Source organism: Enoplosus armatus, chromosome 23, assembly GCF_043641665.1.
Source record: "Enoplosus armatus isolate fEnoArm2 chromosome 23, fEnoArm2.hap1, whole genome shotgun sequence".
NCBI classification, from domain to species: domain Eukaryota; kingdom Metazoa; phylum Chordata; class Actinopteri; order Centrarchiformes; family Enoplosidae; genus Enoplosus; species Enoplosus armatus.
The window spans coordinates 11814975-11834307 of NC_092202.1; the positions used below are offsets into that span (position 1 = coordinate 11814975).

Here is a 19333-nt window from a genome sequence, read left to right on the forward strand (position 1 = left end):
TCCATATTCATGTGCTGATTATTGAACCATATCTTTTATTAATAGACGTGATGTTAGTTTGTTCTCAACACAGCATTTTTTCATCCATCCAAGTATTTTCCCTTTCCATGGGCTTAACAACCAGCCAGCCAAGGACCAATTTAACCCCTTCTCTGTATTTCTACTCCTTATTCCACCCCCACCCCTTTCCCTCTCCTTCTACCTCTTTCCTCAGTCTCAACCCCCTTCTCTTTACTTCCGCAGGGACAAAGCAGAAGACGGAGAATGATAGAGATACAAACAGACGACCAAAAAATAAGATGAAATAACATGCGATGTTAACAATTACTGCATAAAGACAAACATTCATAACTCCACAGTGTATCTGCTGAATGAAAACCTTTCAGGATGACTGGGCTTGAGTAGCTCTGATCAAGGTTATTGAAGCAAGGGGTCCATGTAGGGTCCTGAGCAAGACAAAGAATCACATAGGAGGACAAAGAACATAGGAGAGCACATATATTGTAAACAAGAAATTAGTGGAGATGCTGGGGATTGAACCCAGGACCTCATACATGCAAAGCATGCGCTCTATCACTGAGCTACATCCCCTTGGAAGACCTTTAGTGTGTACCCCTGAGGTCCAACAAAAGTGTTGAATGCATTCCTTCGTCTTAAAACACTTGCAAAACTGATTGTTTGAATATTTCAAATCGTCCTTTGTTTACATAGATGTTTACTTGCCAGTAGTCTTCTTCATTGCCTTCTTTGGTGCATGGTTATGCTTTCTTGCACGTTTCTTTGAATGGTCAAAAACTCTACAGGGTACCTTTAACTTTCTGGTGGCAGTTTAATTAAATTGTCTTTTCTATTAAAAATAATGATATGCTACTCTACATTTCAGCCTTCAATTCATTGTATAGCATAAGCATAATTATATAGCATAGCATATAGACATAGCACAAAGGTCAAATGACGTGTTTTAATCGATCATTTGTGTAACTAACTACAGGTCCTGACACAATATGTTGCAGATCCACTTCAGTTGGGTTACCACATAAAAACTACTAATACATTTTAATGAGCTTGTACAGTACAGTAAATAGGGCAAGGAACAGTCTCACCCCAACACGCATAAAAGAGCCTACTTACACTGTATGTATTCTGTCTGTAGTGCAGTTATATCCTGTGTCACTTAATGATGTTTATGTTTATGTTCAACAACACAAAAAATGACTGTAGGCATAAATAATATACAGGACACAATTCTAACATTCAGTCTTTAACATGTCAGACTGAGGATGAACTGCAGCCACACACATATGCACAGTGAATCATTTAATCAGTGATCTATAGTGCAGTATAATCTGCGTAATCAACCACTGAATCAACTGAATGAAATAATCAGTTTCTTCCACATAATCATAATCTCTTATCCTTTCAACACTGGCTGCTGTGTAATTATTTCAATGTGATTGTACGTCTGACTGCGATGTGATTTTTATTCTGTAAAGGAGTGTGCAAGGCTTAAAATGCAGTCTTCTTTCTTCTCACTGTACTGCTGCGTTAAAACTGCCAGTGTATTTGAATGGAAAGGGTTTAAGCTCACTGACTAATTTTATTTAACACAACAAAGTCAAGTCAGCTCCAAAAACACATCAAGCGGAGCTCAATTTAGGAATTAAAGTTGTCATAGAGAAAGACTTAAACCAAAATAAGCGGCGTACATGCTGTTCCAGATGCAAACAAGGCTAAGAGTCTACATGCAAGCAGCTCTGTTAGGCTGTACTGAGCTAAATGCAAACACACAATGACACTGCAGGCTGATCCCAAGCAGGTATAATGTTTACCATGTTTAGCATGCTAACACACTAAACTAGTGCAGCTGAGGCTGATGGGAAAGTCATTATCTAGTGTATCTTTCGATGGGTCTTAAAAAAATGTTTTCAGTTGATGGGAGAACATTAATACAGGTCATTTGGAGAAAACTGCTGTTGGTATCAGACCCAGCACTGGAACTGTACAGTTTTACAGCTCTGACTCCAGTACAGCCAAAGCTTCCTTCTCCCTCAAACAATAAATGCTTTCACACTGAAAGACCTTGAACATTTTCAGCAAAGCAACTCTTGCCTCTCAAATGGGAATATTCCACATCTGCTCAGGCCGACATTGCAGCACAGAGATAAAGCAAACGGAGACACCCCAGCCAGAGTCAAAAGCTGTGGTAGTGTGCACTGTAAAGGGTTTAAATCTCTCCGCTATCAGCCACCCGCAGCAGTTTATCTCCCAGCACTGGGAACTGTGCTTACAAGAATGTTTCTGCAATAAATAATCTACCGTGAAATCTACTATAAACTTGAATGTCATTCCTCCCTGAAATGTACATTTATTCTTACTGTAAAACATGTATGGCAGTGCATCCACCCACCTCACCCCTTTACAATGACCCTCGTTATTCAGCTGGATGAGGGTCAAAACATGTTGTCAAGAACAGCTTAGCACACAACAGACCTGTCTTATCCTTTCAGAGGTCAGACTTTATCATTAAGAAACAATGACCCCAATTGCTTGACATCCTACAAATCTGTATGTAAACAGCTTGTCACCTACCACCCTCCACTCACCAAGACTAATAACACACACACACACACACACACACACACACACACACACACACTCTAGATAGTGTTTATGGGTTGAAATGTACCATGGATGGATGACTGGAGGGTGAATTATTTTTTCAAAGAATATTGTATGTGAAAACTTGTAGAAAACACAAACATAAGGAAAGCTGAAAAAACTTTGTTCATCAGCCGTAGCAGAGGGGAAGAGCAGCATGAGAGCATGACCGTATTAAGTAGTCTGTAGTAGGCAATTATCTGATAAATCAAAACCGCGCTAGAAGAAGGGTAATCCTTAGGATACATAACTGTCTGTACCAAATTTCACAGAAATCTATCCAAAGGTTGTTGAGATATTTTAGTCCGGACCAAAGTGGTGGACCGACAGAAGGACATTGCCATTTTCCTGTAAGCATTTCAATAGGAGGACAGTCTCTCTTCATCAGCCCGTATACCTCCATTATACTATGAAACAAATATTATAAGCTACTACGAAAATCAAATGTTGTCTGTCTAATTTCTTTCTTTTGTTTCCACTGATGCCAGCGCCGTGCTGTAAACGGTGAGATAACAAAAGAATAAAAAGAACATTTCCTTGTAGACGATCTTTTTGTATGTATTTGGAGTCTGTAAAACAACACTGAAATCAAACCGAGTCACTCGTTTTGCTGGTTCTTGGACCTCACCCGAGGCACCTGTGGATTAGGTGATCCACTATGTAAGCAGCTGTAAACCTCAATGTAAACATAGTGTAAGCTGGTGTTTAAATTTGCTTCCTCTTCCTCTGCACCCACACATTCACAATCCTGTTTTTCAGATTTATACGCTGTGGATCACAGAGGTTTTCTTTTTTTCTTCTTTTTTTTTTACACTAGTCACGTATTAATGTCACAGTGAGCCGAGGAGCTTCACTTTGTACCAAGCACTTGTTTCTTCAATTAGATCTCAGCGGGGTGGAGGGGTACAATGTCGTGTTTGCCCCGGGCTCTCTCCTACTCTCCCTGCTTCTCCACACAGCTAGAGTGGGTTAACAGGATTAAGGGGACATTTGCATTGGGTTGGGTGGAACGCTGAGTATGTTGGCGGTTGACTCCATCATGGTATATAGTCGGATAACGTTCAGAGAGCTCAACGTGTAGCGTATTTAGGTCAGATTTGAAAATTGCATACATTAACACACACACACACACACACACACACACACACACACAGACAAATACACCCAGAGGATGTTCACAACTTAATACCAGTAGGAATAACATCTTTATAGATAGATAGATAGATAGATAGATAGATAGATAGATAGATTCAACTCACAAGACACTGACACTGTTTGAAAGAGGGCTAAGGAGGTGATGTTGGGGGGTGTGCATCTTGATGTTGTATGTTGATCTAAGACACTGAGTCTGGATCATAAGGGAGTCGATGTTGGCATAATCTACTTAATCTGATTGAGGGCAGCGTCGTCTTCACAGGCTCAATAATTGATAGCACCATCTGCTGAGGAATCAATCTACCAGAATAAGGAATTAGGTTAGGGCAACACTGGGTAATTACATTTTACCTTTCTTTGCCATAAGGAGACTGATACTGGATAATTACATTTAACACTTTTGTCATAGTCACAGTGGGATGGACGTGCACGTAGTTCTTTAGGTTTGTGGGTGTGTCTGCTGCAAGTCTGCCCGCCAGAAAAACAACGATTCATCTGGAAATACTCCCTCAATCAAATGTAATGTGATACATTGTGTAATGCACATATGAAAGTGAGACATGCGACCTGTATGAATTTTTCATACAATTTTACATTTGCGTTCACGTGAGCATGTGAAGCTGGCCATTCCAACCATTCATCCCTCAATTTTAGCTATGAGTGCTAACTATTTAGGCATCACTTTTAGCTAACTATGCATGCTTACAGTACACACTTGTGCTCGGGTGTTATAGCTGACTCAATATGTGGGCCTTTTAGGTTTTTTTTTAAATGTAACTTCTATTTTACAAAATGAGTTGAGCTACTCCTCAGCTTTTCCATGTACCCCCTGACAACTGCCGAAGTACCCCCTGAGTGCCCCTGGTTGGGAATCACTGCATTATCAATCAAGTTTATTTGTCACATATAATCATATGAGGTACAATCACAGTGAAATGTAAAGTTAGTTAGTTAGTTAGTTAGTCCAATTTGACCAGCCATTATTGACTAGCAGTATGTGTGTCTTACTCAGCACTTCTGGATGAGACTAATGATTATATTTCAGGTCACACTAAAGAATGGCTGCACCAAAGAAGCACAGGCTAATTATAGCTGAAATGATCCCTTTAATTACACGGAGCTTTTTTTTAATAGGATATGGTGCGTCTATGTGTGCATCTGTGTGCATTCATGCATGTGTTTGCTTGTGTACGTCTATGTATGTAAATAATTGATTGGTTAACATTGTTTGAACATCTTTAATTCACATCACAGGGAAGGATAGCACACACAGCTCTCCCCCATGACTGCATGAAAGAAGTGCCTGAAAACATGTGGTAATGCTTGACAGATTGAGACACTTTTATTAACACTGAAAACATGCACAAGGCGCTGCATGTTGACGATACGAGCCGACTTTGTTTCCTCTGCCAAGCATTGTGTTGCGACACCTCAGCAGGTGCAGCTGTAGCAGGAGAAGCCTCTCAACATGTATCTATATTTCTTGGAAGCGTCAGTCATGTTGTGTTCATGTCACATTGGAAAAAGTGAAAGAACAAGTTGACACGTTAATGCAATTTGGGAATGCGGTGAGCATTTTTAACCATGAATTTAAAGACACTAGAGGGCAAATATCCTATATCTTAATTATGTTAAATCCAATATGACATGTGTGTGACATGCCTGTAATTCAGCCTGGAGGGATTAATGGCAAAATGAAGTTTCTGCATTTCTGAGATTAGTCTTTTGGCTTCTGTATGGAGGTAAAAAAGAAAAATGTAAGCATGGACATCTTTCTCCATGATAGGCTTTCTGCTTTGCTTCATTGTAGATATTGCTGATTCTTTCATTGAATCAAGTATACAACAGTTTTTTGGTGAAAGTATGGTGTAGGATACTCCAAAGGAGAAGCCTCACTCTGACCTTTTGAAATATTGTACAATTCCCCCCCTGGGGATCAATAAAGTATTCCTAAATACAACACTGTATGACTTGGAGATGCTGGGGATTGAACCCAGGACCTCATACATGCAAAGCATGCGCTCTACCACTGAGCTACATCCCCTCTACTGAGAAAAGGAACATTATATTTTGATTAATTTTATTCAGAGAGGGGGGGATTATTACAGGAGTAAAGGAGGAGGTGACATTGTTATACCAATGTATCAATGTAAGGAGGAGGTTGGGGATGGATGGGCCAACGAAAGGTTATTTTCAACTGTAAGTCAGTGTTTTTGAAAGCATGATCGAATGGTTATTATAGTAACTGAAACTCTCCAAACCTTAACAAAGTAGTTTAACCCAAACCATGATATTTCACTAAACCCAACCAAGTGGTTTAGGGCCTTGAACATTGGGTATGGGTTTGTGAGAGCTCCTCCATAGACAAGAGGTGGAGATGCTAGGGATTGAACCCAGGACCTCATACATGCGAAGCATGCGCTCTACCACTGAGCTACATCCCCTCTTATGTGACTAGTTTCTGGACAAAAAGACACAAATTCATGGATCATTTGGGGTGGAATGAAACTAATCAAATGCTTTAACTTGAGCGTTGATCCAAATCTCCAGGCTTACCTGGGCCCAGTACTGCAGTTCAGACCCACTGCCTGAATCCCTTCCATCTCTGCCCTCAATAAGACAGCAGAATCCATTGTTGGGGGATTAGTGGAAAAGGTTTTGGGCCGTTTGTTCCATTTCCTCCTCAGCAGAGGTGAGGGATGGGGGGTAAATCAGTTGGCAACCAGCCAGCTGCGATACAAACACCAAGTAGTGAGTATCACACAGGGTGGGGATTGACTCCACGCTCGCCTTGTAATCCATTTTAGACATTCTGGGTGAAATACTCACTTTCTGCACAGGATTTCTTCTCCATGATTGTATGAGGTGCCTTAGATTGACAGCTTGATTGATAGATTCAGACAGATGGAGGGAGGGGGAAGTGTGCGCAGATGCAGCAGAAGAGGTGGAAAGTGTGATGGGAAACAGGGAGGTCGGGGTGAGAGAGGCGAAGAGACTGCAGGGAGAGAGAAATAGGGATACAGAAAATCAGGGTACACTATATCTTGGGTTTAATTAGGGAAATGAAAGCTGTTAACTAAATGAGTGTTTCTCTGTGTGTGTGTGTGTGTGTGTGTGTGAGTGCATGTGGCCCCTCTGCTCCTCAGGGCAAAAGTCCCCTGCCTTTTGTGACCCCTCCCCTCTCTCCCTCACACACACACTCACACACTTACACAGGCTGTTACTGATTAAGTGGCAGAACAGAATTAAACACCATGACTGCATGCATTACTTACCCAGCAAGAACATCAGTCACATATTTGCTAGATTTAATGGCAGAACAGACTTCACAAAAAACAATATTTCCACAAGTCGCTGCTCCCCCGTCTGCCCTTATGTCCAAGGACAACGTCACGTGTGTCTGTGTGTGCGTGTTTGCGTGCGTGATTCTGAGCCATATAATTACATTTGCTGGAGGTGGTGGCTTGTCTGTCCCTCTCCATCACTCCTCTGTCTGATTTTCTTTTCTATCCTCCTCTTCACCCATAACAATCAGCTCAACCAGTGGTCCCCAACCATTAGTCACACACTCATGCAGACACACATGCGCCAATACACACACATATAAAACCTTTGGCCTGACCCATGTGTCGAATCTTACAAACTGTACAATCAAAAAGAAACATTTATGCAGACTTGTGACAATGCATGGACAGGCATGCACAGTGACACACACATTAACCGAAGTAGTGCAGGGTCACGGATTGCAGCCTCCTTACATCAGGGTCTGAATATTAATGTGAGGGGACAGATAAGCAGCCGTGGCAATCCCTTTAAGGCCATACTCCTCTCTGATTGGTGCTTCTGGCTAATTTATGCCAATCTGTGTGCCCAGTTTATGCAAATAGTGTGTTTCAATTTGCAGTAGTGTGTGTGGAGTGGATTGAAGGCTTCAATCAGTATGACTGTGTCTGTGCACCTCGCCCTGTCTTTGTGTCTGCTTATCAGACCACCCCATTTATAAATCTCCATTTACTGTGAAATACGTTGTATCTTCTGTACCTGTCCAGAAGGGGGCAGCAGTTGAGTTCAGTCATACTTTCTGAATCAAAGTGTCAACTCTCTCCTAATTTGTTTATTCATTCTAATCAGTGACTGACCCAGACGTGGATCTGGACCTCCACACTGACATTGATAAATATACCAGCCACCTAAAGGTCAGGGGTGAAGGCCTGGTGGGGTTTTCTAAAGTGCCCTCATCTCCAACGGCCGCTACTGATGAAGACATTCATTGTGATTCTGAGTGACGTTTACTCGTTCAAAAGTCATTGGCTGCGTAAAGATGAGACACGCACAGTGTGAGCTTAATCAGGCTCGATTAGAGACGGCGCCGCTCACTTCTTTGCTCCATTTGGCTTTTCTTTATCATCACTCTCTCACCTCTGACCCCTGTCCTCCTCCTCCTTCCCCCTCCTCGTCGACCAAATCCTTTAATCCAGGCCCCTCTGTGACCCCTCCCTTTTGTCCCGGAATCGGGGTACATGTCTGCACCCCCGCCCCGTGAAATTGGTCAGGCCAGCACTGCCAGCCGTCCCGCTCTCCTCCAGGGGGAAAGAGAGAGGGAGCGGGAAGAGATATTTCCAGTATTGCAGTTATGGCTGCTACACAATTAATCAAAAACATATTAAAATTACAACACAGGCTTGAGCAATTCCAAAGCTCTGGGTTGTTTTTCAAATAACTGTGTGTCATCACCAGTTTAAATCACATCGATTTATATTTTTGAAGCACTGAAGTAAGTAAATGTCAAGACAAACTAACAGCACATGGCAGGAAACAGTCTCTCTGTGGATTATTAGTGTGGTTAAGGCCTGCAGACCATTGACCTCACATCTTCTGTTTAATCATCTTTACTTCAGACGCTCCGCCCCCCGTGATGTCAGATGACTGACAGGTGGATTAAAGAAGCCAGCCCACAAGAGCTAAATAGAGCAGAGAGAACATTCCTGATCAAATGTACATTCTTTATTTGATATCTTAAATGTGTAATGAATGAATAATATCGAAAACAGACATTACAGTCTACCACCTGTACTTTTCATTCATAATCTCCGGAAGAAAAAAAAAATTGGAAGGGTTCATAGGAAGGGTCATTCAGTTCAGTCTGGGGAAACCTTGTGTAAAGTACTCGATCAGACTCAGTGACTGATACTATTCAGAAATAAGGGGATAAATCAAGCAGCTCATATTATATATACAGGGTTACAGGATACGAAACCCCAGAGTTTTAAAAATCTGATGTTATATTGGCCAATAGACATTATTAACACAAACTCATAAGATAAACCAAACAGGATCTCTAAAATTTTAATGAGCGGGACATTTTAGAGTTAATACAGTACATCTGCAAAAGGCTAATATTGGCAGATATATTGGCCCGCATGATATATCAGTCTAGCTCTATGACATACTGCACTATATATATGTACCACTTTCCCAATCAATAAAGTATTTCTGATTCTGATTCTGATTCTCAGTATAGTGAGGATAAAATATCCAGTAACCTCATTTGTCTGTAGCGTGGCTTGTTTTCAACAAATCACACTCTAAATAGGCTAATCTCAGTTTGAATTCCGTAGAGGAAGCTGCATGCATCTTCCAGGTTTCAGGACTATTGTAATGACAGGTTTCACTTTAACCACAGGCTTTTAACTCATTGTATGACAGGCAGACAGTCCCACTGCGGGATAATAGTCCAGTGGTCACAGTGAAAACTAGGATTACTCCCTGACCCCACCGCCTGTCATTTCCACACGCGAAATTAATTAAATTAATTTAACAACTTCCTCAGAAGTTTGATATTAATTACTTGATCAAGGCAAAATAGGTCTGCACCTGTCGGCCGTTACGTCATCGTACCTGTTGTGTCCCCTCGCGCTGCCTTATCCGGAGGGCGGGGCGCGAGAAGGTTGGCTTCTACTCAGTCAGCGCTCGAGCTTAATACAGCAACGTATCCACGAGCCGGTCACTGGTCTCCATATCACTGTGCACCCGTACCAGCTAGCGCTCGTGCCCCAGCGACACAGCGCGCGCTCGGAATTTTGTTTTTCCTCACGGACGTAAACGTGTTTTTCTTTCTTAATGTCCTCAGATCATTTTAAACTGAAGGCGAGCGGGGTTTTCTGTTTGTTGTAGCAGCGGGACAGGCTCGGCGACACCGGGGCACAGAGCGGGGATAAGAGCGAGGCTTCGGCTCGTTATAACCCGGGACACTGGACATTATTCCTGCACGAGAGGACGGTACTTTGGATTACTTTGACGCACAGTTTGTGACTGGAGTACACCACGAATATAAACTACGACAATGTACCTTCTGGCTCTCAGCATGAAGGCTCTCCTTTAGTGGATAATACAGCCCGAACGTTTGCGCGGAGCGGATGCGTGCACTTCTGCGCGCTTTGTGCAGATTGTAGCTAAGGGGAGAGCAGGAACCTGTAGCAGGATAACAGAATAACATTTTGTTAGGAAGCATTTATTTCATTTAGAAATAACCATCAACTTATTCATGACTGTTTCGGACCGTTCTCTGCGCCTTTGTGAACTCAAGAGAAAACCTGTGAATCCCGGATCCAGATCAGGATGCATCGCAGCTGAAAGCACGACTCAGGGACTTTGGTGTTGAAATCAGATCGGATCGGACATCCACCCCCCTCCTGGACCAGGACAGGAGCCGAATCATGATGAGTTCTGGCTTTGATATGTTGACCCTGCTCCCGGTGATATGCCTGCTCTCGGGAGCCTCCTGGGCAGCGACCCTGGGCGGGCTGGGAGGTGAGTGCAACCGGCAAGGCGGAGGAAAACAAACACTCACGAGGGCGACAGTAGTGACGATCAAAGCTGAAATGATATTTCGAAAAGGTTTTTTGGGGTGGACTTTCTTAACATTGATAGGATAGGTTGTATTATGAATCAGGCAATGTGTTTAGTATCTATTAGCAAATTTAAAAAGTACTTCATCATCCAGAGCATCCTTGCTGCTGCTGATGATGATAACAGCCATCAAACAATAACATGCATGAGGCTGGAGCAACATCTGCAGCTTCAGCATGGTTTGCAATGTTGGCTCATATCAATTAACCATGTGCACTGCCGAAAGAGTTTCTCCAAAATGAAGTGTGATAAGCTTCGGCAGTGTTTGGCCAAAGTTAAACCTGCATGTGTGTCCGCGCCGTCAACCTCTGCTCTGCACTGCTGTTTTACGCACTCGGGGCGCGGTGCCAAGGCGCTGCCTTGTGCCTTTATTGTGGCTTGATAAATGGTGATGCTGGCGAAGCAAGCAGGTGCCAGACTTGTTCTAGTCAACGCCAACAACAAGTGCCTAGACTGGGCAGAAACACCGGGGCTGCTGGCTCATCCAGACACGTAGCAGCTTTCAAACTTAAAGGGGCAGTTCGGTCAAATGCGCTTCCCGCTGGAGGGATTGACGCATGTAGGGAATTTGTCTTTTCATTTTGCCCTCATCCAGAGGAAGGCAGAGGTCAGGATCAGTGGCTCCGTAAGCAGTGATTCAGCATCTTTGCTCAGGGACACTTCAGCAGAGTGGGTGCGGTGGCTTGAAAGGGTTCCGACTGTGGAGCTCCACAGTGACCCCCAAAATAACCCCCTTAGTTTTCTTGAAAAGTGGTTGCAGTGCATCACATTCACAGCCATGTTCAAAAAATGTTAAGTGGGGAAAATAATGAAGGGCCAAAGAGAACCAGACACAGATTCTGATGGCTATAAGAGTGCCCAGCTCTCTAACAAGCTCCCCCTTTGTGCTGGGACTGTCAGGGTCAGCAGCACAGATTCACAAGCCTTCCTGTTTTCTGGAAACTGACTGACAGTTAAAATGGAAAACATGAAATGTGAGGAGACATCCATCACAGCAAAATAATAAGAAGCTTATGTGGCAATAGTCATACAGAGCTATTTTGTGACCCTTTGGAGATTGGATGGCAGTTTGCGAGAGAGTGTCTATGCACGTTTTGAATGTATTCTCTTTGTTTGCAGGGTAATAACTCTATCTGTGCCATCTCTCCAGTTGACCCTGTTGTTTTTCCTCCTGCATTTGTATTTTCTTCTTTCATATCCTTTTCATTATGTTGTGTTCATGATTTGCTCATGGTCCTTTCTCCCTCTCGCTAACATGTGATGGTGTTTACACCCAGATGCAGCGAGGTGGAAAAGATTTAGAGGTTGTGTCACTGCGTGTCCATTGACCATTAGCCTGTTCTCCGGTCACCTGACTATTAATGGGCTTTGATCCACCACTGCACTCTGTAGCAGAGCTCATTGTGCTCTAACCCTGTTGTATTTCCAATCTGTGATTGACCTACATCTAAATTCTTGCCCACTGTTGATTCAGGGTCATTTGCTGAATGAATGCAGTGTCTGTAAGTTAGCTCCCTGTCTCTGTGTGTCATTATGCAACTTTGGCCTGTGGCATGCTGGCCTCACGACAGATACAGTTGGAACGAGCGCCAGCAAACAGAGAGAGAGAGAGAGAGAGAGAGAGACTCTGAGATGTGATGCCCCACAGAGCAGTCTTCTTATTTTCACAAAACAATTTTAGATTAAGATATGCATCATTATTTTGTATTTGTTGCTGCACCATGGTCTTGCTGTTAGAATATTTTGCTGTAGTTAAATCAGACACATCAAAGGTGGCCTGCTAAGTGTGAACATGCACCACTCTTATCACATTTACAGTGTTAGAAGTATCCTCACCAGGGTGTGTGTCTGTGTGTGTTATGATAACTGAAGAGAGACTCTTATGTAAGACAGTGTAGATGTTATGAGCAACTGGTCAGGTGATGTGTGTGTGTGTGTGTGTGTGTGTTTGTCTGTGTGTGTTAAGCTTGGTTTTGCATGCACAGTAATATTCAAGCGACAACCTGCACAGCTGAGTGTTGAAGCAAATGCGCACTGCCTTCAGATGCAGTTCTGCTAAAAACAAAGACAAAGCACGTAACGTAGACACTGACATGGTCACTAGAGGAAGAATCCTGATGAGTTTGGTGATGCCCTGTCTTTACAGCTAGCGCCACCAACAGGCCAAATCTTGTTCAGTCTTGTTTGTGATCGGGTTATCTCTAAAACTATTTAGAATTTCTGCCAGCCTCAGCTGTACTTTAAAATGAATGTTCTGAAGATAAAATCTTTTGATATAGGTGACAACACAGGCCTTCCTCTGGCATCATCCTCTGGGCCAAACTTTGAAACGAAGTAAAAAATGGTAAATTTGTCTCTCCATTTTCCATTCATCAATACATTGTGTTTTCTGGTGTGACAATTTTCAAGATATCTTTTTTAAAGCCAGTTTGGTCCATATTATCCATCTGTCTTGCATCATGATGATTTTATTTCTCACTGCCTCATTGCTGTTATGATAAATCTGTGTCTGTTGTGCTTGTAAGATGTAATATGAAATGGTAGGGTGGCTAATTAGGCTGATGTGGAATTGTTCCAACTCTCTGGTTAAGTGTTTGGGGGAAAGTCATAAAACTGCTTGGCTGAAATTACCCGCTGCATAATGAAGTTACCACCAGAGTGTGGGGTTTTCATTTAAAGAAATCACAAACAAGCCTGTTTAGGTCATCACAGTTGTGCTTTTACAGACAATTTAGCATTTGCTTCAGCAATGGTGAACTATATTCATGGACTACACATTTGTATTTGTAATGTTGAGTTTGAAATCTAGAGTTCTGATATAATTGCTATAATGTCCATAGAAATGGAAATAATCATTAAATGGCACTGTATTTAAACACTTAACAAAACTCCACTTGGCTTTACATTACATTTCTGTGTGTGTGTGTCTGGATCAGAGAGTGCCCCCTCTGCCAACTCCAGTCAGTTTCACTGCAGCCGTTTTAATGCCCCTCACATGAAACTCATTAGGGTGTCGGCACACAAGGGAGGGCCAGGCTCCCAGCGGTGCACCGACTGCATGGATCAGAGTCCATTTACAGTGAGGGAGAGAAGAGCTATGTCTAATTTGATTAGCTTGGTTTGTCGGAAACTATGCCGGTTTATAGGCATTATGTCGCCCATAAGGCCACCCAGTGCCCATCCACCGTACCACCTGGCAGATCAGTTCGCCTGCCTGCTCACCAAAACTGTACTCTTTTCTTTGTTTTCAGTCAACAGGAGCTTATCAGAATCTCTATTCAAACATTTCTCACTCCAGTAGCTTTCAGTGATAGAAGATACTCTATTGTAGTTTTCTGTTTTTGTGCCAACATTTGCACTTGGCTAGCGGTGAACTATGTGTGTGCGTGGGTGGATGGATGGGAGTCCCGTGTAACAAAGACTAATCAAAGCAGGCTGGAAAATACAGTTGGCGCCTTGATTTCACTACATACTGTTGTGTAGTGGGTGGGGCTAGGGGTTCTGTGTTTCTGAGGTCTGGTCTGGTTTTCTGTGCTTAAATTTTACTTGCCAGGTGAAACTGTTGCTTCCCACTAAATGACACTAGTAGGGAAACAAGGAAGCATCCAACTCTGTTTAAGAACTGATGACAATGTTTATGGCCGTCAAGCTTAAATTAATTCCACAGTTCAGCTGGATCACCTTTTGCCTTGAGGTGTAACACTAAAGGGGTTTGTGTATTTGATATTCATCTGAAAGGCGTAAGCATATGAGAAGGTAAATTCAGAAAAGAATACGTTTCAGATGAAGTGTCGATCAGGATTTCCTTCAGGAAATTGTTTAGCTCCGATTGTAAGCCTCAAGCATCTTGTCTTGTGATCAATTTCATAAGCAGATGGCGGCCTAAACAATAGTCACATTCTCTATTTCATAAAAATGTATGCATCTTTCATGATGTTATTGGAGGTGGCCCACCTCCACCATAACTTGGTTGATCATTTAGTTTTAATAGAGTGATTATATGCTTTGTTTCATTCATAAATTATAGTTCATATTACCCTGTGTACAGTGTAGCTAAGGCAATTTATGTTTCATGTGCATGTCAAATTTTACACAGTCAGGGTTCTGAACCTACTGGTTTTACATGATACTGGTGACACATGATATGGTGGCTGTTATACAGGGAATGTCGTCAAAGATGTCTCGTTTGGAGGGATGGTCAGGCTCATGATGTGCAAAGTCGTCATCACTACATGTTTTCATATCTGAGAAATGCCGTGGGATTAGGCCAGGAGGACTTTGCCTGTGAGAATACATGTGGACTATAGTAGATTATGTGTTTGGATTGAGGCTGCATTGTTGTCTCCCACCAGGGAATGTGAAGTGGTTATCCAAAGACAAGAGAACAGTGTCTTTTGTAGCCCTCACCCCCACTTTCTTCTAAGTGTAGTTGATCGGGCCTGGTGGAGTTGAGTGGTAACACGGGAATGGAGCAGAAATGCTTTTGGCGCTTCTTTTAATTTCATCTGATGAGCTCTAGCTCTTTGCTGGCCGTAGCTTGAGTGCATAACGGCTGCATTTTCAACTGTCCTATCTATATCTCTCTTTGGCTTTGTCAGAAATACCTCAAGTGGTTTAAAAGTTTCCACCTCAGTTAGTCCCTGACTCAAAACTCAAAAGCATCTCTACCTGTTGCTATTTCCTCTCTTGAGCTACATCTCTTTTATTTTTCTGTCTCCTCTTTTCTCTCTCTGCAACAGGCAGGTGTTAGCAGGTTTTTTTTAGCCAAGTTATACATTCAAGAAACAGAGCTTTTTAGTATGACTTACTCAGGGTTAGCAGAATGAAATTTGTGAAAAAAGTGTCTTAAATTCAGCAAAATATGAGTGAGATATTTAGCCAAAAAAGTATTTAATTGAACTGAAACCAAAATGAGTTCAATATGAAGGAGAGGAAGGGAGGAAGTGAATGAAAGAAGGATGAGAGGAGTAAATTCTCAGCTGTCATCGGCCACCTACAGAAAATATTTTCCCTCACTCCTTACATTCGTCAGCAAAGTTCATTAGCTTCTCATGCGCTTTTGCTCATAATGCACTCTCTATGAAGCTCTGAGTCTGAGAATTACATTAGCGGGGCGCACGTACATAGTTGTTCGTGCACTCTCCCACGTTGTTTGTGAACGGTCAGCCCACACAGGCACTCCTGTGACGGGAGCTTGTCAGAGTAAAGGTCAAACCGAGTCAGATGTCAAAGGCCACACACACTCACACACACACAGTCGACGCAAGCAGATTCCCTTTGTTGCATTCCCGGGAGGATTTCATGATTGGGATTCTTGGTGGCTTTTTTCCCCGCTCAGTCCTAATTCTGCATCTCTTGCTCTGATACGTTCATCCCCACCTAGTGTGACCTCTGTGAACGATTTAAACACAAGGCACTTGAAGGTCAACGACATGGTTGGCTGATATTGTAGGTGGAATCTTTGTCCCCCTTCATTCATTCATTACTCCTTCCTGCCTTGTTCCCACTCCCTCATTCATAAAAATCTTGTGAAATGTGCTCCGTCATGAGGTGAAACACAGCTTTTTAAAAGGCTGTTTCTGCAGTTAAAGTGCAGTATTGTGTCTAGCATTCAGTGTGTATTACCAACAGAGGGCTTTAGGAGAAATGATTGCCGTTCACAGTATATATCATCAACTCATTGGGATTCACACCTGCTTTCTGCCCTCATCTCCTTCTCTCTAGCCCTCTGTTGCGTGAAAATCCCATCTGATAGAAAGTACGCTGAAACCAATTATAATGCACAGAGAACAGTTTTTAGCATTTAGACACATAGGGTACACTTAAGCTGAAGAGTTTGATTTCTTTTTCTACCCCTTGTTCTATTTAATTTCAAGTTAAAGTGAAGCGTCGTTAGAATTTTAATCAGACCTGGACAATCCCGGAGGCATTATGAATTAAAAACTTTACTTCATGTGAGGAAATCTGGAGTTTGAAAACTGTGCTGTCCAGTATTGCTGACTGTAGTCTAGGACCGTCGTCAATCAATATTGATTTAGTTGTTCACCAACTCAAGGTGAAGTAAAGGAGAACAAGAAGGGACAGAGAGACCCCAGAAAAGAGGGCTGAAAAGGCTGGAGGAGAGGACAGGGTGAAATTAAAGGAAAAGGAAAAACATCAAAACAGATCTGATAAGCTTTGGGAAAAGAGACAGAAACTAATAGTTATTGATGAAATGAAACAGAGAGAAAGAGAGTAATTGATCTGTCTCAAAACCAACCAGACAGACAGGAGGTGATGGGAGTCACCGGTTTAAGACAAGGTCAGAGGTCACACAGGGTCACCTTGTTCATGTTGAGGCACTGACAGCATCCACTTAACCTGTTGGCTTTTTCAAGGTCACACACACACACACACACACACACAATGAGAAGATCCTCAGAGAGTTGGTGGCTGTTTACTGAGACTGATTGGAAGTCTGGAATCAACAAATGTCATCAATCGATTGGTCTGTCACTCCATCTGTGTGTCCGTCTGCTGCCTGTCTGTGTACCGGGATGCATGTGTGTGTTTCTTCAGGTCAGTGAGTGCATCCATTAATGGAAAGACTGCAATGTGAAGACACATTTTTTGTCTTTCTTTGCTGAAATCACCTTTTGTCATGAAACCTTCCATTACTACATTCGTAATAATCGTTCATAATTGAAGCAGTCGAGATTGTAAGGTGATTTGTTTACATTTAAGGCCAGTGCGCGTTGCTCTTTGTACAGGACCTGTGTCAGCATTAAGGCAAAGGGAGGAGTGTGAGAGGGGAAGGAAGGAAACACACACAGCTCTCTTTTCCCCTCTCTCCTCTCGTGAGTAGAATACTAGCCTGTACTTCCTTTGGCCCTTTCCTCCTAGACAGACACACACACACACATACACACACACACACACACACACAAACAAGCACACACTTCATCTCACTCTGCTTGTTTTTGGTCACTGATCTCCAGCAGCCACAATCAGACATAAAGCTATGTGAACAGTGTGTTGTTGTCTCAGTGTTTTGTGTCAGAGGAGGTTGTTTTAAAAGCTGGACACCTCCTTTTGCGGTGAAACTCCTCACACCAGCGCTGCACTAGCAGTAGCGAGCAGTCAGCTTATTCCAGATTTGTGCCTCTCGGCATTTTTTTACTCTCAGTGACAGTTGGAAGCTGGAAGAAGCCAGCGTGTGCAGACTGCTGAGTTTGAGTGCAGGAGAAATGTCTTGTAAATTCCAGCTTTACTACTTTCCTACGGCAGTGATATTTATTCAAATTCACCAATAAAGGTAAACAGTGATGTGACTGGGGAAAAGCCAAGTACTATTCCAGCATAGGAAAACTGTGCAAAAAACACAGAGCTTGGAAGGAATGGAAATTGAATAGGAGACCAGCAGCTAATATTTGCCCCATGTCCCTCTAGCAGTTTAATCTGGCCATGTCTGAGTTCATCAAAAGGCCAGTTTGAAGTTTCCTGAAGTGCACAAGCTAGTACACCTAGCTTTGTTTATGCTGCCTATTACTATGACAATTACTATAAATTGCTTCTTCCACCCTCCGTATCTTTATAGATGTCATTAGCCAGGTGATCGCAGAGTAGATATATGGGACACACAGATAATTACACACACTCAGCTGCTCTGAAATTTCCCCCTTCACGTCAGAACGGAACCATCAGGTTGAACTGGTTCACATTTGTAAACATGACACACTTTGGTCCAACCAGTTTCCAGAAGAAATAGAAACGCACCATTGGTGGTATTTAGTGAATTTACAGTTCAATGAAGCTAGGAAGTAAGTGTGTGTATTCATACACACATATACACACACACACACACACACACACACACACACACACACACACCACAGGGTGTTTGGTGTGTCATGCAGAGCAACTTACCACTCCTGCTAGGATCAAGGTAACACACCTGGTCATAAAGGCAGCACAGCGACTCCCGTCTGGAACACACACACACTCACACACACACACTCACACACACACACACACACACACACACACACACACACACTATAGTCTTCAAAGAGAAGCTGAGTAATGGATCTATTAAATAAAAAAGAGAAATTGATGAGGCTGTCTGAGGCTGCTGTGTGTTTGTGCATGTGTGCATGTGTGTGTATAATAGACCAAGATATCTATTTCCTGTCTGTATATTGTGCTCGTTCTCTCTTTGGCAGCCTAGTAAATCAAACCACCTCTCTTCACTCCTTCTCTCTCACTCTTTTTGTGTGTTTTTTGGCAGTCTTGGTTGGCACACAACCATAAGGCCCATTTCTTTCTTACACACACACACACACACACACACACACACACACACACAAAGACAGCTTGACAGTAAGGGCTACCCCGCTGTTCCTACTTTGTGTTTATTGATTGTTAGTGTCTTCCGCTGCAGAGAGAGTTTCTTTGGTAATATTGTATGTGTGTGTGTGTGTGTGTGTGTGTGTGCTTGTGTGTGTGTTCATTGGTCAGTTTAAAAGCAAATATTGACTGTGTTGTTTTCTCTCTCTCCATGTTGTCTCCATGACTTGTTGATCTCTAGTTCTCCTCTTTTGTTTTTTTTTATCATCCTCTTCCTGCATATTGA

The 19333-nt window shown here is 42.6% G+C and overlaps 1 protein-coding gene and 3 non-coding genes across 4 annotated transcripts in view; 1 reads left to right on the plus strand and 3 right to left on the minus strand.

The window, feature by feature from the left end:
• Positions 1-519: 519 nt before the first annotated feature.
• Positions 520-591, minus strand: trnaa-ugc (transfer RNA alanine (anticodon UGC)). The gene has a single exon. It is a non-coding gene; the product is annotated as a tRNA-Ala (tRNA).
• Positions 592-5785: 5194 nt separating this feature from the next.
• trnaa-ugc (transfer RNA alanine (anticodon UGC)) lies at positions 5786-5857 on the minus strand. The gene has a single exon. It is a non-coding gene; the product is annotated as a tRNA-Ala (tRNA).
• A 328-nt stretch (positions 5858-6185) lies between these two features.
• Positions 6186-6257, minus strand: trnaa-cgc (transfer RNA alanine (anticodon CGC)). The gene has a single exon. It is a non-coding gene; the product is annotated as a tRNA-Ala (tRNA).
• A 4272-nt stretch (positions 6258-10529) lies between these two features.
• sema4f (sema domain, immunoglobulin domain (Ig), transmembrane domain (TM) and short cytoplasmic domain, (semaphorin) 4F) overlaps positions 10530-19333 on the plus strand; it is a 50431-nt gene continuing 41627 nt past the window's right edge. Inside the window, exon 1 of the mRNA XM_070929914.1 lies at positions 10530-10623. Within this exon, the coding sequence (XP_070786015.1) occupies positions 10530-10623 (94 nt within the window). The remainder of the gene's footprint in view (positions 10624-19333) is intronic.